At 40.3% G+C, this 23,090-nt stretch overlaps 1 protein-coding gene across 2 annotated transcripts in view; it reads left to right on the forward strand.

Moving 5' to 3' along the window:
- Nucleotides 1–23,090, forward strand: part of agbl4 (AGBL carboxypeptidase 4) — a 227,709-nt gene that overhangs the window by 72,196 nt on the left and 132,423 nt on the right. For both annotated transcript variants that reach the window (XM_072438010.1, XM_072438011.1), the window contains one exon: nucleotides 15,688–15,782. In XM_072438010.1, the coding sequence (XP_072294111.1) occupies nucleotides 15,688–15,782 (95 nt within the window). The remainder of the gene's footprint in view (nucleotides 1–15,687; nucleotides 15,783–23,090) is intronic.

The raw sequence follows: 23,090 nt of genomic DNA on the forward strand, positions 1-23,090 counted from the left end.
GTCTAAATCAAGCCTATGGCCTCTTGTCTCTATGTTAATCCCCATCTAAAACAATTATTCATTCACTTGGGCCATTCGCTTGACCCTTTTGTCCTGGTTCATGGACATTGGAGACTCTACCCCCATAAATTGGGCTAGAAGTCCTTCATACGACCAACAAACATCTTTGACACAAACGCCTCTCCTTGTGCTGTGATTAAGCTGCTGTGTAATATCTCTCTCATTAACATTAACAGCAGTCAAGGACAGTGCACGGCTAACATATATGTGGATGATGTGGATTTGTGGTATAGCAGGCTGAGCTGTGAATGGGCTGTCCATGACCAGCACCAGGGAGCTCATTCCACAGGCGCCGTACTGTGCGATAGCATAGAGTCACGCTGAGCTGTCATGGACCACTGATCTATTTCTTTACCTGTCAACCCCTTAGAGAGACGCAGACAGCAGACCACAGTCTTCAGCACCTCTCTGTTCTCCTCCCTCAACACTACCATAAATGTTGTGACAGAACTAAAACTGCCATCTTTGGGGAAAAATGTACCATACGACCATTGAATTTCAGTCTAATGCAGGTGTTTTGTTTGAATACAGTGGTTTAATACAGTGGATATATTTACATGGCCAGGAAAAATCTGATAATGTGTGTGTGTGTGTGTGTGTACATTTTCTCATTCATTTTTCTCCTCACCACATATTTTGCACTTTTTCATTGTCACAACTTGCTCAGATGTGAAAAATCAGACAGACATCAGATTCCTCACCAGATGTAACTGTTTACATGACATTTTAATAACCCGATAACTCCAGAAATCACATATTTTTGGTGTGCATGTAAACTACTGACACATGTAAAAGAAAGCAGTTGACAATAAAGAGACCAGCTGAAGCTAGAAGACACGCCAGCGTGATGTTGTCCTGATAAAAAAATGTCAAAATAAATGTACGAAGGAAGGAAAAACTTGATACTCAATACATATTTTGATGGAAAAATACACAAAAACAAATGACCATCTTCTTAATATATCAACACAGAATAATAGTGATGATAATAATGATAATGTGATCATACTACAGGCTGAGAAATAGATTTTCAAAGTTATGGGCCTGGGGGGGGGGCCCAAGCAATTTCAGGGCCCCACAAGCGCGCGCGGCATCGCGGCGTCATAAGAACAAGATAAATGTGTTGTTTTAAACCTGGTTATTAGCATGTAAAACAATTTAAAGTACTTTTATATGTTATTTGATATGAAGACCACAAATACTAAATCAGAGATCATGATCTTTAAAACTGTTTAATTCAATATAATAATGTTTCTTGTATATAAAATAAACACAGTTTACAGCATTTGACACAAGGAGATCTTGTGGAATATATGAAATCATGTCCTACAAAATAAACTACTAACATATACTGTATACATTGCCCCGAAAATTAGACACGTGAACACAATACGAACGCAGCGGCCAATCAGATGCCGATCGATATTACATCACGGAGACCGCTCGGCCAATGAGAAGCGTGTCTGTCGAAACGAAACTTAAGCGATGAAAATGCCTCGAATATGGCCAAATTACTAGTTAAATCTTGATTTTTTTTCAAGGAGGGGCACGGCGGGCCCCCTCCTATTTCAAACCGCGGGCCCGCCGGAGATTCAACTGCTTGCAGGCCCCGGGCCCCGTCTATTTCGCAGCCTGTACTACCACTAAAGACCAAGACTGCTCAAAAGGAGTTTAGAAGCTAGTTAAAAGACAGTAATATTTTGAGTAAAAATCATAATAACATAATAACATGGAATTATTTAGAAAAGCTATTGTTAAATGTATTTTAAGGTAGTGTCCACAGTTCTATTTACAGCTGTGTCTGACTCAATCTCCATCAAACACACAAACTATTTCTGTGTTTAAACGTTTATGTCCGTCGGAGCTTCCAACACTTGAATGCTGTTCCCTCAAATAGAAAAGACAGTTGTAATGGGCCAAGGCCTCTGCCTGCAGGATAAATAAGGCTGTTCTGTAGTAGATAATAGCTGTGAGTCACATATTATATTTATCCAACTCAATAAAGCAGGAACAGCAGGCAGATTACTGTGCCCTGAGTCAAGGAGATAATGATATCTGGCTGCTAGCTGGCCCAGAACAGGCTCCGGAGCAGCTCTAGCACACAAACACAGAGTGAGGCTGAAGGACCTGTGCATACAGGAGCAGGTTAGCACGGGGCGGCCGTGGCCTCCTTAAGCTGGCCTCTGCTTGTGTCAGCCGTCTCCTGCTCCTCTGTCAAAGTCACCTTGGATCCTCACATGCACCCATCAGTCTGACAGAGACCTTCCACTCTATTGCATCATAATATTGACATCTGGCATTTGTCTTATGCATGTGTTAGTGTCATCTATTATTAAATCATCACTAACAAACTTTACATTAGAATTAAGTTAGTAAATAATGAATTTGCTGAACAAATAATTCTTAATGTTAAGGTGTATTGTTAATATTTATGTAGTAAGGTAATGATTATTGTAATTATAAGCAGGCCTACAGGTCACTAATGTTATAGAGGTAATCCACTGTCTTCCATCTAAAAACATGTATTTACAGTCCCTTTATAAAGTTGCAATTACAATGCCTAAAACTTCCCAGTGCCCCTGGCAAATCCATGTCAGATTGAGTCAGTTATCTTTCATTGTGTCTAACATGATTAACCTACCATTGTCCAAAAATCGACACCTCACCTCAAGGCCAAAATTCCATGTAATAGGTTTTTACCCCTGAAGATTTATCAACAAAATGAGACAGAGAAGATTAATTGTTATGTTAAAGGTGCACTGAGTCTGCCAACTGCTTGTCTCCATTGATATAGATACGTTTATTGCCATACAGTTGAAACTTCCAGGCAAAGCAATAACATATCCATGAAGACAAGCAGGTGGCAAACTTACTACTTACTACTACTTAGCACCTTTAAAGAGAATAAATGAATTCCACTTTTTTAACACCACAGAGCATATTTTTGTGCACTTTTCTAGATTATCATGAGGGGCCACTGTTCCTTTGAAGGGTGTGTCCATGCCCCCCCTGTATGATATTGAGGGATCCACACATACCACGGGTGACAAAAACTTAAACCAAAGCATTTACTTGTAATATGGTCTGGAGTTTTGGGTACATATAAAATAAATGCTTTTGTCAGATGTTTCCTTTACCATAACCACCACTTTCTTTCACATGTTTTATGTGTAAAGGTTTAAAAGAGTCCTAATTTGGGGCACATTGGCAACTCACTCAAACACTTCAATCTGTCTGTGTAGCACTTTGTCTCCTCTACACTTCCTCTTGGTCGTAAAGCTCTCCTTTTATCCAGCCCCGTCCTACAGTCCATTCCAATTTCTACCTCTTTGAACGTGACAAGTGATAAGGATGGATTATGGCCAGAGCTGAGAATTCCTCGGGATAATCCTTCACAGACAAAACACTTAAGACACTTTGGTGCAGTTGTTCTCTTCTTCCCTCAAAATGACCTGGTTCGTCGTGGTAAACACTGTATGTCGGTCATTTTTTATTCAAGATTTGATTTAGGTGTAATTAGTTGTGTTTTTGCATTGTATGTGGTCCAATACATTTGTGTTTGGGGATTTGCAGACTTTAAATCATTGTTTTATGTAGTTGCTTTTGTGTGTTAGATTTACTGGAAATATACAACTATATTGTAAATGGTCTTGAGACATTGAGTCATAATATTCCATCACTGTATCTTGACCAAAACTCCTCAAAATGTTAACATTGTTCCATGCTAGATGATATTCATAATCGTAATGCTAACATGATTTCATTAAATTCCTATTTAGAAATTGTTATTTTTTTACTTCTTTTTAGTTCTTCTTATTTTTCTGATTTGGCTGTTAATGAACCTTGTACCTCCTATCACTACCATTCATTACCATTGGGCGTATCTTGAACAGTATCAGAATGCAGCTGTCATGAAGCTTATGCCGTGATATCAAATGTTATTGTTACAATTATTGCGAGAAGAGACATCGCTGTTTTACAATTATTCACGATCATTGACACCATGATCAAACTACAGTGAAATACAAATCAAACTAAATTATGAGGCAAATACTAAACTCCTCCGCCAAGTCATTATTTAACGTTGTGAACTTTGAATTGGTCATCTCATCCCAAAGTCAAAGACATACAAAACAAAACAAAAAATTATTTGAGACACACACTTCACACTAACTCTATAATAAGTGTGCATGTTGAAGAAAAGATTTACGTTATTTACCATCATTGTAGGGATTCTGATGTCACATCTGGGCACAATAACAAAGAGTTTGCACTGCAGTTAACTCAACATTCTGTGCTATAATTGTATTTTGTGCAAGTAGTGTTGTAGTCTCAACAGTCTTTTTATCAATTAAATGTAAATATGAACTCCTTCAAGCTCTGTGTGTTGTGTTGTTCCTTGGTGCTGTTGTGCACAGACCAAAATAAAATTATATTATTACATTGTAATAACTCCAGATTTATATTCTGTTTATCAAGATCACTAAATGTGAAGACAATATAAAAACTCTATACCAACAATAATTGTTCCAGCCACTTTTTGCTGCATGTTTATTAAATCACTTGTGTTTCCTTTATATGAAAGGTGATTTGCCTTCTTTGTGAACACTTGGTTTTCTAATGTCTTGTTTTCTTCCATTCAGTTCAATTCAATTTATTTTTGTAACGCCCAAAATCACAATATTTGATGAGGGGTGACACTGAAAAACAGATTGAACAATGTTCATAGGAACTTGGCAATGTCCCAGCATCCCGTGTTCTTAGATAATGTCACAAACTCCCCTGTCCTTCTCGGCCAGGAAAAACTACTAAACCTCTTTGGGAAAAAGTAGAAACCTGGAGAAGTCCCAGAGTGAGGGAGAGATCCAACTCCCTCAGACAGACAGGCGGACGCGAGATAGACAGTGGAGTTGGGCCCACTCAGGAGGAGAACCAGTTCTTCCAGGCAGATGAAGAACCGTCCAAATGGAGTAGGGACCGTTTCTCCAGGCAGACCGTTTCTCCAGGCATACTGTTTCTCCAAGCAGACCGTTTCTCCAGGCAGACCGTTTCTCCAGGCAGACCGTTTCTCTAAGCAGACCGTTTCTCCAAGCAGACCGTTTCTCTAGGTAGTTAAGGAGCATCTGGATCCACAGGTCATCGGTGTGCCTGTTCCACTCCTGGCTGGGGAAGTGGGAGAAGAAGGAAAAGCAATGAACAGATTGCAAGTGAAATTAAATATGAACTATTTTTTGATAGAATAAGTAGTCCGAAGCAGAGGATAGTGCTCAAGCTGCCATACTTCCCCCTGCATAGTTGCTCCTAGGGCGGCGTAGCTGAAACTGTAGGTTTTTATTTGTGTTCCTAACTGGCCTGAACATAAGCTATTTCAAAGAGGAACGTTTTAAGCCTGGTCTTAAATGAAGAGACTGTGTCAGCGTTCTTGTGCAAACTTAAACAATACCGTAGAGTACTTGATCCAAGTTTAGGAAGACACACAACAAAATTGTCCAGACTTCCTTCATGCTCTCATGTGTCTAAAGTGTTGTTATTAGCTTTTAGCCCCCTTATTCCCTTCTTTAGTGCTTGGTGCTAAGTAGGGACCTTGCAACCTCCCAACGTTCCATCTGTGTTGCCCACAGTCCCTCTGGGCTTCTTTTGAAGGTGCTTTCATTTAATCATTTCTTCTAAAAAGATTTTTTTCCAGGGCACTGAGAGGTCACAGATCACATCAGAGCTGCTTTCCGGCTCACTGACCATTTAATCAAGCTGAGGTCCATTTGGCCGCCACTCTTTTCAGACCACCTTTTCTTCCTGTAGCTCAGAGGTGAAACCCGCGCCCTGCCGCTCCCAATCCTATTCCGGCCCAAGCTTTAGAGGTGAACTGGGTGACTTACACCAATTCTCCAGGATTTAGAGCTTGACTGAGTGTCCCATAGAATCTCACCTGAACCGAGCCACTATGCAACACAAATGTTCACAACTGAGCACTCTTCACTCTAGTCAAGATCAGAAGTCCAGCTCTAATATTACTCTTGTGTTTAGAATTTTATTTTAATTATAGTGCCTCACCTGCAGAGGACTGACCAACCCTGCACAGGTCTGACCAAATATGAACTAGAACTGTAAATTATAAACTATATATTTCCTTTTTATTTTGTATTGTATATATTTATTCACTGTGTATAATTCACCATCTCCACTGTAATTCAACCCAAGCCATGATAAATAATTGTGATTAGTTTGGTGACACCTAATTTCCACAGATATGCGGCATGCCTTATTATTCGTCTGCTTGTGTATGTGGGCCTGCTGCCGAAGCTGTATTGATCTGTTTTGCTGCCAGTCGATGATGGGTGTGGTGTTTTCCACGCTTATCAGACTGTAATCACTCAACTGAGGGAAAACTATCACTTTTTGTTCCAAAGGTTAGCCCACGCTTAAATTCCATCATGCATTCAATAGATATTGGACACTTTCTTGTCTCTCTCGCTCTTCTCCATTTTCCCCGTCTGTGTCATAAAATGATGCCTACTGTTGGAGAAATGGCCACTGGTCTGTTGCTCCTAACCATTAGCAGCTAAAGCTATTATTCATGTGTCAAACTGTTGTTTGAGTTTCCTCTTCTCTGTAGCATCTGCAGTCGTGTCCATTTTGTTGTCGTATGCACACACAGAAATTGAGGAGGAAGGCTTGGAAGGTAAATCAAATGCTGTGTGTTGTTTTAACAGTGAGTGTGTGTGTGTGTGTGTGCGTGTGTGTGTGTGTGTGTGTGTGTGTGTGTGTGGCTGTTCAAGAGACACAAGATTGCTTTTTTTGTACAGCTATTCAATCAAAGAACTAAAAGGTACATAGGGAAAGAGCAAATAGATATTTACTATATCCACTTGAAAATTCAACACCTGCTTATGAAATTGAATGGTATAAAATGAATACTATTTGTCATGTTCTTTTTCTCCTATTGCTTAAGTTGCAACATTTCTAAATGAGTTACTATTTTGTTTTCTTTGTGACAAAATCTGACTGCTGTGGACTGCATCTAATTGTAAAAACACTTGCATTCCTAGTCCACCCTGCTTAATTTTCCTGTCTGAAAAAGCAGTTCTAAATCTGCATGCGTTTGCCTGAGCTAGGGACTAGTTAGGCAGATTTTCGCAGTACGACTTCTACATACACAGTATTGTCGCAAAGCTGAATTCAAAATCTGATGGTTATGTCTGTCCTCTGTGCACCTCATTGAGTGTGAATAGAGCTTTTCTTGCTGCCTGTGTCTATTCTGCAGGACTGTGGGACCTGAGCCCTCCCAGACCCCCTCATCTCACCACTGTGACCTTTGCCCCCACTTAATGCTGACGTAGCGGCCTGTCAGAGATGAGCTTGTGTGTTCTTCAGCCTTATACACACATACACACACACACACACACACACACTGTACATGCAGTGCACACAGTAGTGTATGGGAACAACTGCCCATGGCAGCCGTAGTAGTGGACTCTCATTAACCTCCCTCACTCCTGTCTCTTCACCAAGTCTCCTTCATCAGCTCATCCAGGCCTGAAGTGACACACGGGCCTCTGGAGTGTCAGCGGCGATAAAGATGCCGCCACTTCACCATTTTAATTGGAGCGTGTGCTGTTGATGTGTGAACAGCTGTAGGACAGAGAAGGGCAGATCTATCATTCGTGGCCTCGGCGGACCGCCTGGGGTCAAATGGCAGCAGTTACCCAGACAGGAAACCCCCAATGCTCCTGTTTATTTATGATTTTAGTGTACTATGGCTCCCTTCCTTTCACACTCCCATCTGCATGTGCTATTCGACAGACAGATACAAACAGAGGTGGCCACATATTCTTCGTCACACAAAACACTTGTGTGAATCCTCAAGTCCCAGAGGACATAAAATCTATTATTCATTTAAAATGACTAATTTCTTGCCCCATGGCTCTTGGCACTGTGTAGCACAGGTATATTTGTGTAATTAATAGATTAAAGGAATTAAAGGAAACAAAAATAACAGATTTTTGCTGAACCTTGGTTACAGTGGAGAAGGCGTGAAACCGTGCTGACCCATTCTTACCCTGTACAGCAGAAATAATAACTGTTGACTACAGAGACAGAACACTGTAACATGAAATGTTTTTTCCCATCCATGTGTCCTACATTCTAGCTTTTCCAGATTGTTCCTGCTTTTGATCTCATTTGAAAGCACTCACCTGCAAATGTCTTGGTACAGTCACTGGACCTTTAATGTTCTATTTAATAATTAAATCTCATGTAAACAACATCAGTGATAAAGTTATGAGTCTCCTTGAACTGTTTTCCTGAGATATATATTTTAATGAGTGAGACTCTAGACTTGATATGCATAATATGTATATAACACAGCCCTATGCAGCGTGCTGACAGACGAAGTAGAGATCATTATAGAGCACGTTCACACAGGTATCATTACTATAGACAGTCCGTCTCTCTCTTCCTAATTCAAATATTTGATAAGGCGAGACACAGCGGTGCTTTGCATACTTTTAGATAGCAATCTAAATAACATTTACATGTCATTTACGTCTATTACCTTCTTTTTGAAGAGCCATGTCAGCACTGTGTGCTTATTAAACCGCATATTTATTCCACAAGCCAGCATGGCTCCTTAGTAGAATTTGCAAATTAATGCAAATAAGGATTTCCTTCCCAAACAGCTTTTGAAAGGTAGTGGTTCCAGGGAATGTTGTGAAAACTGAAGAACCAATATCTGCTTATTCTTGGATATGATCTCTTAGTCGATGCAGGTCTATGGGTCACACTTAGTAAATGTAAGTGAACAAATGTGTTGTATCTGACCTTGGGCCAGTGCCAGTGTGTCATGACATCTGTAATAGCTCATAGAGATTAAAGCTTAGCTGCAGGCCCAGTTTACCCTTCATAAATCAAAGATATGCTAACATCATCCTCAGCAGTATTTTGATGTGTGATGAAATAATTAGCATTATCCCTCAAATTCCCTGTATTTTATTTATAGCAGCTTAGGATTTCCATTTTTATTCCAGGGTTTGAACAAGAAAATGTCATAATTTAAAGTGAGTCAGGCTAATAAAGAAAGCATTAAATCGCATTAACCTAATATGAGTGAATCATTAATAAAATGGATGCCATAATAAACTAATTACTATTTTAATGCTGCTTTACTCACCACCATATCCAGTGTTCAATTTACCTGTTTTGAAGCCTGATGGCCATGGATTTTATAGATATCATGAAGAATATGCAGCAAAAGCAGATAAGTGAACTACAATCTGTATCAAAAATGCTAATCCTCAAAGCACTTCCTAATCCAATATAGTGTGTATAAGATGGATACACACCATATTTAATAATTGTATTTAATACAGTTTCTAAAAAGAGAGCACTCAACAGTACAGAGACTTCCCTCTGTCCAAGTCATTTTCATGTTGCGCCACAGCCACGTCTTCATTATGAAAGGTTTTCATGGCGACTGTAGATATGTTGCAAAAGGAGAAGCGTGGACTGTGGATGGAGAGGAGCAGAGAGGGCGTGGATGGTAGAGAATGAGAAGCAGAGATTGGTTTTCATGCCTGGTAGTCAGCGAGCCTGTAAATCTCCCAGGAGCACAGTAGAAGACAGCAGAAGGTTGATAGTCATCCATCACTCGTGACAACCCTACTGCCGTGGAAGAGCCTGACAGCACAGCCCTGCCTCAGAGAGAGACGGAGGGAGAGATGGAAAAAACACAGGAGCAAAGATAAATAGAAAGAGATGCTGCCTGCAGAATGAGCAAATTAACTCTTCCGTGGGTTAAAGAAATGATGGAGGAGGAGGAGTGTGCTGAGGGTAGAGGACACATTTTAGGAGAGAAGGAACATCAGATGGATGTTGTGCATAACACGTTTATTTGTTTCACAATGCAATCAGATATTAACATACATAATAATACAATGTACTTTAAAAGAAAAGAGTGCACGTAAAATCCTTTTAGTTTAAAGTCAGTATATGGTCCTTAAATCCTTCAGGGTTTATGTATAGTACTTTTGTACTTACTGATAAAGATATTTGTCTTTAGTGGTCCCAGTATGAATTAATGATGCATGAAACGAAGAGCCTGCAACATGTTCAGTGCCAGTTTATCACCCATTCTCCTGACCTGTCTTTGGAGGTAATTTTGGGATGTTCCAAAGATTATTGTGTGCTCCATATCACATACCTAGTATGGTGACCTAAGAATGGACTTCATATTCTGCAGTACCAAACTGGAATCTGGAAAATACTAATTCGCTTGGTTATAGTGTCACAGTAAATAAATTAGCATGAACCAAACACGGCCCTTCATCAATTTCAGAAGTTAATCCTCCAGCCAGCTACCCCTGGCCCCTGAGGTTGTTCTGATTGTTGAGGATGGGTGAAGGAGCACAAAAATATACTTATGTAGCCCATTTTTCTTGACAAAACTCTTGACCAAGAGAATGGTCAGTATAATTATATTATATAGATAAGAGAATGTCTCTGTGAAAACAATCACATCACCAAAGCAATTGGTGGATCAGTTTTCAGCACTGCCTTAATCCTCACAGGTGCTCCCGAACACTGGATAAAAAATGTGTAGGTTGTGCCATCCTGATTTTGTGTATTGTCAGAACATAAAAATGGCACTGTTCTTTTATTGTTTGGAGATAAATGGTTTAGTGTCTGCAGAGCTATCAAAAACTGTATTATTCCTGTCTTTTGAACTGAAAGTCTTACAAGAAAGTAATTTTAAGCAATAGATAATTTAGTATTTTGCCCACTTGGATTTGGTATAGAACACAATCGTATATCAAAATATCCAAAGCTAACCTCTGTGACCAGAAAAAATGTGATAAAGATTAAATCAGAATGAATAAAAGGTGAGCTATACTATAATATTTAGTGTCAAGTGGATCTGGGGGGTTATGTTCTATGCTTTTTACAGGATTTATAGCGATGGCGGTACAGAGGGACAGGTCAGTAAAAAAGGGGAAGTGTGTCCTCGCAGAATATATATGGTCTTATTGCCTCCAAGCAGTTCAAAGACCCTGTCAATTAAACAGACACAGTCCCTATATCTGACAATCTGCCTCCAGCTGAGCATGAAGCGAACAGCTCACCACATATCGACTCCAAATAGCACAAAAACACACAAAGCCCAGTCATTATCGCATCACAACATGGATGTGTGATCTTATTATGGCAGTGGTCGCGCTTCGTCACTGTGCTGTCTGGTAATTAAATAAAGCCAATGAAAGACTTTCTCTGCTAATGTTTATCTGTAGCTGTGGTTTATTGTTTAAGCCGTAAAATATTCACAGCACAAAAGGTCAATGGTGGAGATAGGGTCTGCTTCTTACACGTGTGTTGTCGTTTGTGTTTCTAGAGGAGGCTAGTCATTGCTGTCTAACAAAGCCAAAGAGAAAGAAAGAAATCACATAGTTCAGTCAGTGATAACAATAACAAAGATTAGCCAGAGTGAGTTTTTGCCATCATGGTAAAGCTAACAACAACTAATATGCAAACAGCACACTTCCTGTTTCTCAGAGAATGAAATGCTCTCCAATTAGATACAAAGAGCACACTATGGACTCGTTTTCACCCAATAGATACTTTTACAATATCTAAAATGTGGTAGAACAGATTTTTCTTTATTACATGGGTACAGGCCCTTTAAGCTAAAGGAATTCATATGTTTTGGTGTATGACAGTGACGGCTACAGTGTTGCACCAAGAATGTTTTGAATAAGTGTGAATGCATTATTGGACCTCCAATGGCCATGTGGGATTGAAAGTGTCAGAGAACAGAGGAGGGTGCCCGACAACAGGAATAGGAAGTGTACGTCCAGGGGATTGTGGTGCTGTGACACTGGTGAGGTGCACTGTCAGGATGTAACAGACTGTCAGCTTCAGTTTGGCACCTGCCTCAAGGTCATGGGTTTCTCCCTTACACACACACACACACACACACACACACACACACACACACACACACACACACACACGCTCTGTCTGTCAAAGGTTCTAACAGAGGTCACGATGCGCCGCTCCAGCAGCATTTACTTTAGGACCTGGGAAACTTCTCCAAAAGGAATTTAAAACGTTACTGATGTTGTTTGAAAATATTCTGAATCAATTCATGAAAATAAACAAGCAGAATTTTTACAGACTTGTAATCACTGAAGTATGATCGTATGATCAACAGAAAAGTGCCACTGGACTGTAGGTCTAGCTCTAGCTAAAGTTTTCTGCCAGTGCACTGATGCATCCTCCTTCAGGTTTCAAAGAAGTCATATTCTGCATATATTTTATATAACAATATTGATCTAAAACATCTTTATAGTATGCAATGGGTCTGCTGAATTTTGGTTCAAAACTGCTTAGTATTTCAGCCTGCCCTTTTACGGTGCATCAGGTAAACACAATCACAACAAAGCGCCACACCGTCAGGCTATGCTAACAACCCAACTATGGATAACTATTGTTCAAGGTAGAACAGCAGGCGGGCGTGTATGGGGCGTAGGCTAAAACAGTAATTTCCAAATGCATGAGAATAATTATAACTGAAACATGCATGAATCACTTTTAAACACAACCTGGAGTGGGTTAATGAGAGGAGAAACAATTATAATAGTTATAGTGGTTATTATACAACGAAGTTGATTTTGATTTAAACGTCTATTTTAAATGTAATCACTGCGATCATATTTAATTGTGAGATACCAATTGATTCCCACTCCTCATGGACTTATAAACTATAGAATTGGTCACTACTAACTCACAAATATAATGCATTTACATCCTAGCAGGATGATGATGTGGCTGTATGAATCATGTACCACAGTATTCATGTATGTTGTGTACTGTGTGCTGCACGTGTGTGGGCTCTACCTGCCTCTGGCAGTGTCAGGTAGACTCTGTTCTGTGGATGGCTAGCACGTTTTGCGTCAGAGATCACGCTGATCAAAGACAACAAGAGAAGAACAGGCAGCTCTGCCAGCAGCCATCAGCTGACTGTGTCTGATGCCTATGGACAGGTCTCACTGCTGCAAATCATACTCCACTCTACAGGGAGTCTCACATACATTCTTTTGACTTTTGTCACCTTTTGGGTCTGGCATTCATACATTATTGAACATTATTTGATACATTATATATATTTTAGTCTAAATATATTATTTAACATATTTTTTTTTCAACAGTTAAAAAATGGTCATGTCTGTGGTCTTGTGTCCATCCTTTAAAAAGTCAACATGTTCACTGTCACAAAGAGTTTGTTTCCTTTGTAGAGGCCCCAGCCCACACTTTCAAATGGCTTCTTTAATAATTGATCTTGTCTTCCTGGAAGAAGCCAGAAGGGCCACAGCCTGGATCGATGGAGATCAAAAGACAGTGTTTGGTCAGAAATGCAATCCTATCCTGAAGCTGCACCAGGACAGCTATTTCAGTGGTGCCTGCAGCAGGTTGAGCGGCGGACGCATGGCGGTTTGTTTAAAGGAGAAGGCAGCGGTCAGGGTCAGACATAAGTCACTGGGAATGTCACATGAAACATTCTGAATCAAGGTTCACGCCTGCAGCTCATGTGTCAGTCATAACTGCCTCTGAATGAAGAGGGCAGGTGCTTCTAAAATGTCTTTTTTGATAGATTCCCTAATCTTCATGATGCACACCTGTTCTTCTGTTCTTCTGCCCTTCATAGACTCTTCTTTTTGGCACAGATTTTGAACAACTATTGACATAAAATACTACCTAATAATTATAATTTAACAGAAAATAGTCACAATGTGTTCAAATTGTTTTGTGTTGTGTTGAAACAACATGTGAAACAATGTATGTATAATTCTCACTTCGCTTGTAAAAAGCCATGCAAGCACATTATCAAAATAAACAGTACAATATGATGTTGTTGGTATGTAATTCTGTCAACCAAATCCACAAACAAACATCCTGATTCCGGTGTGCTTACTCTAGTGATAAGTGCTGCTGTTTGCAGATGGGAATGTGAGCACAATTTCATGCAAAAATGACTTCAGATTTGCACTCTTAGTATCTGCATTGGAACAAAGTCAACTGTGACAACATAAACTGCCACATTTTTATTTGTAAAAGTTTCACAAAGAATCTTCTTGTTTCTGTCCCTTGATATTTTCTACAGTTTTAAACCTTTTCTCTTTTCTGAGTTCTTTGCATACATTCTGAGTCAACCCTGCCAGGTTCTGTAGCCTCTGTAGTACTGTCATATTTATTTCTAAGATGATTTTTACATAGACCATTTAAGCCTACATAGCTGTGACCTATTGCAAAATCTAAATGTATTTTCATTGTGGCACCTATTTTCTTTGATGAAAAGTAGAACAAGGGTCAAATGGTGGCTGGGTTGGAATGCATTGTTCTATCTGCCATCAAAAGGCAACCTTTACTTAAATTATTATAATTTTTGTTATTATTATAATATAATAATATTACTATATTATAATATCTGGTTAATCCTCAGATGGACACTGATAATATGCACATTGATTTAATATCATACTTCACTACATCACTAGAACATTGGGAGCACATTTGATGTTAAACTTCCTGCCTGCAGCACCAGTCTCCTACTCCTACTACTTTTAGTGTCAGTGTGCTTGACTTTTCCTCTCCAAGGCTTTGTCCCTCTCACAGCTTCCTTTGGGTTAACCAGGCCCAACAACTAGATTAGAAACAGGGAGTGTGCTGCAACTAAAGAGGAAGACAATTCAAATTTGTTGCGGCTGGAGAAGAATGGAGCAGGAGTAGTATAGTCAAAGGAGCCAGTGGAGTCAGAGTGAGGCTGTATTTACCCGAAGGGGAAAGGCTGAAAAGTAGCTCTCGCAACAGATGTGCGGGCCAGTAAAGTGTAATTGAAATGCCAGCAGCAATGGTCTTATCTCCCTGCTACAGGAGCCTGCTGCCAGTCTCAACATCAGTTAGATGTCATTTTACCTAAGTCTGAATCAGCCTGCCACAATCCGCAATCCCCGCTCCTCTGATGCCGCTCAGGAGAAAAGGAGAGAAAATGTGGATGGGGAGGAGGGGAGGGTGTAATAGGATTTCAGCAGCACCCAGTTAACTTCCACCACCTGGACTTAGTTGGTAATTTGATATGCTCCATCAATAGGATTCATTTACTTCACAGCCGTTTTACTATGGCTGCTCATTTGACATTTAAATATATATTTATTAATTTTGTCTGCACATTTCCCTATCCTCCTGATGGTAATCACAGACAGCAGCAGCGTTCAGGGAAGGATTTTGCAGTATTTTCACTCTGACACAAAGTCCTTGGTGTGGAGCAGGTGGGGAGTCAGGCACCATGGCTGTTCTCTGCGCTCCAGGAGAGGCTTAATGTTTTGGGCTTGGGAGCGTCCCTCTGGGGAGGACCATAATGTCCTCTCAGATTAGAGCCTGGCCTCCTCTGAATGCTGGCCTTTTATCGGCAACTTTGCTGCTGCAACATAGGATCATCTGCCACACATTAAAGCTTATCGTTTCTATGTACAGTCGGAGCATTGTGCTGTGCTCTTTTTTTGTTTTTTTTGTTATTGGTAAACAAACCCTAATAAAGCAGGAATCAAATATTTAATATGTATTTACTTTTTTTTCTTTCAGAGGGTCATTTTCAATGTTGTCAACTTCTCCAAGACCAAAAGCCTCTACAGAGACGGCATGTCTCCTGTCGTCAAGTCAACCAGTCGGCCAAAATGGTACGTCCTCTCCTACAATCTACACTTCAAAAACCCTATATTTCAGATCAACTAAAGCATTTCATTGTTAGTGTTGATATGTTCTCTCATTTTGTTTCCTCCCATATACATTATTGATTGTTGTTAACAGCCAATGGCATGCGCTTATGTTGTCACATGGTTTGACCCCAAAATTATGAATGGCCTGCACCTGTGAATAATAAAGATGAAAGTTTGCCCGTGTGAATACGGTGATCACACAAAAGGAATACAACAGTTAGTATTGCATGCTAAAAACTTTGGGCAAGTTTAACAAACTTGTTTTCGCCCCAACACTCGACATCCTTGCACCCACCCATGCACAGCAGCACTCTGAAGACTGATGCCTCCGATTTCCAGAGAGGATGCATCCGGGCGCATTAGCATGTGATCCATTGGTTGGCAGTATGACGGCTGTCTGATGTAATAACGGCTGACTGATGGATGCAGAGCGGAAACTGCGTGTGTTTGTGAATGACTAGGTGTGGCAGGAGAAGCGGCCCAGTGCAGTGGGGCTTGCACTCGTCTGCCAGCCTGCCTGCTGTATCCAGTGGGGCGAAGCGGCTCAACAGAGTGGCGTGATGAAGTGTTGCCATCCAACACAAGCCTGACATCTGTCATCAACTGATGGAGGGCATCCGCATAACGCCAAGCATCTGCCACCCTGAGCCGTCCGTGTCTGCAACCTAGTGCCCGCACGGCGGAAGTGTACACGCAGGGCACAGGGTAATGGGAATAGACAATGGCCGTGACTCCGCAGACAGGAGAGATCAACTGCTGTCTATGAAATGGCACAGGGCTGCATCTTGCTGCTGCGCTCTTTTTTCTCAGTGTGAAGTGGCCTTTCAACTTTGCGCCCATTTTCTTTAAATATGACAGAGTACTTGGACCACACACTTGTCTCAGACTGCCAAACATTTAGAGTGCAGCTAGCAAGCACTTAATATTAAGTGGTGGTATTCTCAGGTGAGACAGTTACACTCTGCTCTGAGCTGAAGAGAGGGGGCTGTGTGAAGCCATTGTATTCTGAATATAGAAAAAATACTTTAAAAACAATTCCTAATGCAATTAAATAACAACAATTAAAAAATGAATCATTTTGCACAGGGTGTGTTGCAGACTTAATCTTCTTACATGTTTTAATCTGTGTGCTCGCCATTCTGGGTCATTTAAGTCTCCAAGCTCTTCTAACTGTGCCCCTCATGGCTGGTTGGCCATGTTTATGATTCACTAAGCTCTCGTAAATAGGTGTTTAAGTGACAGGCACGGCAGGGGGTACCATCACATTGCCCAATGCCATTTACCTCCCTGAGCTAATATGCTTTTAAATGCTCCGCTCAGCACAGCCCATCCAACAGGAGTCATGTCCCCAGCACTTATGCCACCATTTTCAACTGTCTGCTGCCTCCCTTATTGTTTGTGTCCCCAAAAGTGGTCAAGATGCTTTTAACACAAGACCCTCTATTTGACTTTCCATGAGCAACAACAAAGCCCAGACAGCTTCTAAAGTAGCAATCTTCCTCCTGACAGTTCCAGATATGAAATAAATAAAAAATGGAAGAAAAGTAGAGAGCTCTTGCCTGTCTGATCCAAACTCACACAGGACACAATAAAGGCACTACCCAGAAAGACAGAGGGGAGAAAAGGTTCTAGAAGGGGAGATTACTTGAGACAGGGAAGACAGTTCCACCCTGGCTTGCCTGCATGTCTGAATCTATCATCAGAATTGTCAGTGTTAGCCCTGCAGTTGAAGCCTTTATCGCTCAGTGCAGGTGCCTTCTGTCTTTGGGCTATGGCTTCACTGGATTTGGTCGCCACAGGGCTCGGCAGGATCAGCTCTAACCTCCATGTTCATCACTACAGGTGGAGGAAGGCGCTGTGCCCTCAGCTCAAGTCACCCCGAGCTGTATAAAGGTTGCCGTATACAATTTAAAAACAAACACTATCAAAAAACAATGCAATTTGTTGCGTGAGACGTTGCTGTATTTGTATTGCAGCATGTTGTTACCAGCACAGGAGTGTAACCACTGGTCAGTCAATTTATTATTCATATAGATTTCTTTTTGTATTGAACCGTAAGCTGTGTGGAATGGGGTGAAGGATTGAGAGAGACTTTCAGCAAATTATCAGAGCTAGGAATTGATTTACAGCACTTCAATGCTAGTGTGTTTGCAAGATTTTTGATTTAGTTGAAAAGGAAAGGTTTATTTTTGGAATAATGTAGAATCATATACAGTACATGCATACATTATATTTCTTTGTAGTTTATTCCCTCCTTTAATTATTTTAGCGAAGGCCTTTAAAGCTCAACTGTATCATCTGACATTTAGAGATCCATGTTTGATAAATAATGAATAATAGATGATCCAATTAAAAAGGGACAACGTTGCTTTGTGAAATCGGAGACTGATTAATGGCAACATTTATTTAGTTCCCAGACACATCAAACAAAAGGAGAAATAGTTCTGCTCTGAGCTCACCAAAGTGATAGATGGATACACTTCAGTCGGCCCCTTGGGTAAATTCTGGGGTCCACTTGCTCTCACATAATATGCCTTTTCATATTTTATAGCATTGTTGGTGCTATTAAGATGTCTCTGTAAGGCACTCTGAAACTGACATTCAATTCCAGGTGAGAGGATCCAATATAAATAGCTCTTCTTTTATTGTTTGCTGGCCTGAAGACTTTAGAAAACTTGGTGTGCATAAATCATTATAATTATTAAAATGTAACTTTAATTTTGATAAACCGTGTGACTCTTCACCCTCTTAAGCAATTGGGAGTGCATTGAGTTGAGTTTTGAAACAGAAATATCAATTTTTCCTTGTTCTAATGCGCAGAAGACAATGGCTCCCTTGGTGGCACTGTAGGCACCAGCTCAGCCCCACTGGCCGCTCGTTGTCAGCCTGCTAGAGCATAGAATTGCCTGGTGTACTTCTATTCGCAGATAAGCTAATTAGAAAGTCAGGGAGCGTGGTGTATTGCAGCTGTTGGGGGCCAGAATGGTGGTGGGTAATGACCGCCATGCTGCATGAGACCAGTCCATCAAGAACTGCAAAATGAAACTGCCTTATAAGACATCAACTACCAACTTAAAAATAAAGTACTATTTTTTTATTTATTAGGAATTGAATTATAACTAACTGACTATATACTTAAATGTAACTATTGCCCATCACAGACATGAACATAATCTCTTGTACAATGTTTCCTTTACTTCCTATTTTCCGTTCAGTTGATCAATAATGTTCTTATTAAGTCTATGACTAATGGATTGAATTATTATTGGGAATAAGTTTGATAAAACACAACTAAAAGAATTGGATCTGAATCTGCAGATACTGTGTAATTCTAAAACAGTATTAAAGTATGTAATGTAATATGTTTTAACTCGTTTTACCGCTCATTTTCATAATCAATTTGATCACGCATAATATGCGTGATCAAATTGATTATGAAAATTATTGTTCATAGTATTACAAATGGCCCTGTGCCTCACTGCTGGACTGAGATGTTAGGACTACAGGATGTGTAGGGACAAGGCCATGTATTGTCCCTACACATCATTTCCAGGCTATTAAACCTATGATTTATTCTTGGAAATGTCCTGATGAGTGCTGCCTCTTTTAATTTACTTCCTCTTTCTTCTTCAGTCAGTAGGTGTGTGATTAAAAATACCCAAACCTCTAACTGAGCTAACAGATGAACACCCTGTGCAGAAGGAAATGGCTGCCAAACATTGCACAGAAACCCAACCTTGAACAAGGGTAAATGCTTTCTCTGTGTTTTTATGGAAGCAACATAAAAACTCAAGAGTGCCGTAAAGCGTGGAGACGGCTGTGCCGGTCAGTCAATCAGTCGCTCAGGTCAATTTAGTTTTTCCACTGGAATCCTTCTGTAAGTGTGTGATGCAATACAGTGGTGAAATTCTATTTGGGGACGTGCGCCTCTCCATCACGCTGTGTGTTAGCAGTAATTGTTCTGTCAGTCAGCTCAGTCGTGGTGCATGGATCCCTGGTCTCTTGTTAAGGCCTGGCACATGCTCAAGCACTGAGGTGGGTCAGAGGAAGGCAAAGTCTTTGTATGACGCTGCCTTCACTGCACTGTAATTAAGTTTATTTTGTCAAAAAATTTTAATGATTTTTTGGCCTGTAGGCTTCATTGAACAACACTAGTGAGATGTAGGATTTGCTGGAAATTGTAATTGAGGTGTAATCGAACTCACAATTCTGTCTCCTTCGCCTGTCCACATGACACATGTGCTATTCACTCGGCTACCGAGTTGCACACTTAAGTTTAATTCAAACATAATGCACTCATATCAAACCAGGACAAACAATGGACATATACCTGCTTTGAATCAAATATTTACTAGCAGAATTTTAGTGTGAACCAGTTGCGTATTTAGCTCACTGATGTTCAGCCACTTGCCCAATTAGCTATGCAATTTAATAATAGACCTGTTTAATTGTTGATAAATTAAGAGTGATGTAAAATAGCTAATAGCTCTGCCTAATTAATAGACAAATTGAACACTTGTTAATTAAGGGCAAAATGACAGGGACTGGCATGGGCCGTTTGCACAATAAAACCGTGACTACCAATTCATTTCTAAACAGGCTCAGTTTCCTCAGTGCATCTTTGGAGTGTGGCTCCTATAAATCACAGTAGTCTCACTGGAGTGGTGTTCAAAAGTATCGAACTGCAGTTATTCCCAATGTACTTTTTGTCCTTTATTGATACTAAGCACAAATTGCAGTTTCTCAGTTTGAAGTAATTATACCTAAACAACATAGTAGTGAGGATTTACACTTGTATGGTCCTTCTCAAGAGACTATCCTCCCTGTCTACTCACATCTATCTATCTTTGCTTCACTTTAAGGTGTCTTTTATGGCGAGTCTATTCTGCCTGCAGCATCCTCCTCCGCCTCTGTGCGAGTTTAATTTAAAAATGTTGTTTCCGTGCTGTGTTTATACCGCTGCCATCATCTGGTGTATAGCTTTCTTGAATGATTTTTTGATTAAAAATGTTATATATGATGTTCCCTCTTTGTCAACATAGACTGCAGTGTAAGGCGTTTTAATAAACGCCATAGCGGGAGAAAACTACCTGCCTAATTATCTGCCACACCCAGGAGTGGCTAAACCAAGTGGCTTGAGTGATTTATGAATCTAAGTGAATATTTAGAAAACAAGCTTATGAACATGCTTCTATCTGTCACAAGGTAAGAAAAAATGCTTTTTTCTCTTAAACATTTTGTCCAACTCAAACGGAAAATATATCCAGTGCATTCTTGGTTACACCCAAAAAGTAGTAGTTGTCAACACAACCAAGTGAATGAGATGGTTGGGTTGAAGTTTATTATAGTAGATTTATTTAATTCTAGGCAACTTGCTATAGCTATGGAGGTGGTGCATGTCTTATTCTATATCATCCAACCTTTAAAATTGGCGTTAATGCTTGTTAAAGTAACAGGTTAAACGGCCCTAAGCAGATGCAAGAAATAATCTGCGATGAATTTCAATTTCTCTATTCTTCATTCTATGTGAGACTGCTCATTTTCTGTGTAGGACAAACCCAGAAAGAGCAGGGGAATTAAGGAGCGAGCGGAGCAGGGAGAAGAGCCAATCTGAACCATCAGCAGCACATGCAGTCTTCTTGTTCACAGAAACTCATTAGGCAGCTGCCAGAGGAAGTGAAAGAGGATTATGTGAGCAAAATAATGGAACCAAATGTAACAAATAGATTAATAATCTTCTAGATGAGGATAAGACTGTGGCGTGGGTTTGTGCTACAACAGTGCAAGTGTATGAGCGGATTTACCCAGAGAAACTGTACGTCCATAGGCGAGGCGAGTGAGTGAGAGCTGCTGCCACACAGAGGAGAGTTGCTTCCGGCTCTTCAATGCTCATTCAGCCCACAAATGACTTACCTGGACAGTTTTATGTTTGCCTGGAGCAAAATTAAAAAGGCACTTAATTTTCCCCTTTACAGGCCCGGTACGCCTGTCAGCGCCGGCCGCCCTTCCAGCACTCTCATCTAAATGCTTTTGTCAGGGGAGATTTGGGAGATTTTAGCAAGCAGGGGTACAAATTGGTTGTGTCATCTTCTAATGAACTGCATGAGGCGTTGCACAATTTCTGCAGCGTACAGTCCCCTGGATACTGTACTGTAAGTCAGACGCATGCATTAAAGCTCACCTACACCTGCTTTGCTGACAAGTTTTATATTAAAATTGGAGCAAGAGTGCCATATGTTTATGATGAGACTCTAGAATGCAGAATAATATCTCTGGAACTAACTTTGCCATTATGCATAACAGACGTCTACCAATGGTATTTGTGCATGCTGGGCAGAAAACATGGAGGTGTCAGGGGGTTATTGCTTGGCTATAGGCAGGTAAAACCTTATTGGTTTGCTCAGCAAGATGGGGACTTGACCTCTGAATCCAACTTAAGGATTATGGGTATCTCAGAGATTCCACAAAGCATGGTGTCCGGTATTAACGGGACATATCAGGGCAGTGTGTGCAGTTCGTATAGGCATATATGTGTATTGGCTAAACATCCCAATCTCATTATGGACAGCAAAGGGACATTTTTAGGCTCTGGATAAGCTGATATTTGCCAATTCATTTTTTAGTCTAGTGAATTTAGAAAATAAATAAATCTACAGATGGTAATTGATGAGTTACAAATACATTGACATGGATGGTGTTATTGTTGTTACCGTATTTTCCACACTATAAGTCGCACCGGAGTATAAGTCGCACCAGCCAAAAAATGCATAATAGAGAAGAAACAAACATATATAAGTTGCACTGAGGTATGAAATGCGGTTGCAAGTGTGAACATAACAATATCATAAGTCGCTCCGGAGTATAAGTATAAGTATATAAGTTTAAATATAAGTATAAGTCGCACCCCGGCCAAAACTATGAAAAAAGGTGCGACTTATAGTCCGTAAAATACAGTATTAGTGTGTTCATGTCTTACTGTATATCCAGCATGAGTGGCATGCATTTGTTGTTGTCATTCCACAGTTAAGACACATTTGTCAAACATATAGATTACAGATGAAAACACATTTCTAACTCTTTCTACTGTTGAACGTTCCAACCTATTTAAAATGGCGCTTCACATTCTGTACCAACATTAAATGCTTAAGCTGACACAGACAGCAGTGCCGCCATGTTTGTTTTCCAATGAAGAGAACAATGTGTTGTGTCCGGCTGGTCCAAGTTGTGTGTGCGCTCTGTGCTCACTCTAGCCCCTGAGTGTGCGCCCGC

Source organism: Eucyclogobius newberryi, unplaced genomic scaffold (assembly GCF_026437365.1).
Source record: "Eucyclogobius newberryi isolate DKJ021-1_F unplaced genomic scaffold, fEucNew1.0.hap1 SCAF_9, whole genome shotgun sequence".
Taxonomy (NCBI): domain Eukaryota; kingdom Metazoa; phylum Chordata; class Actinopteri; order Gobiiformes; family Gobiidae; genus Eucyclogobius; species Eucyclogobius newberryi.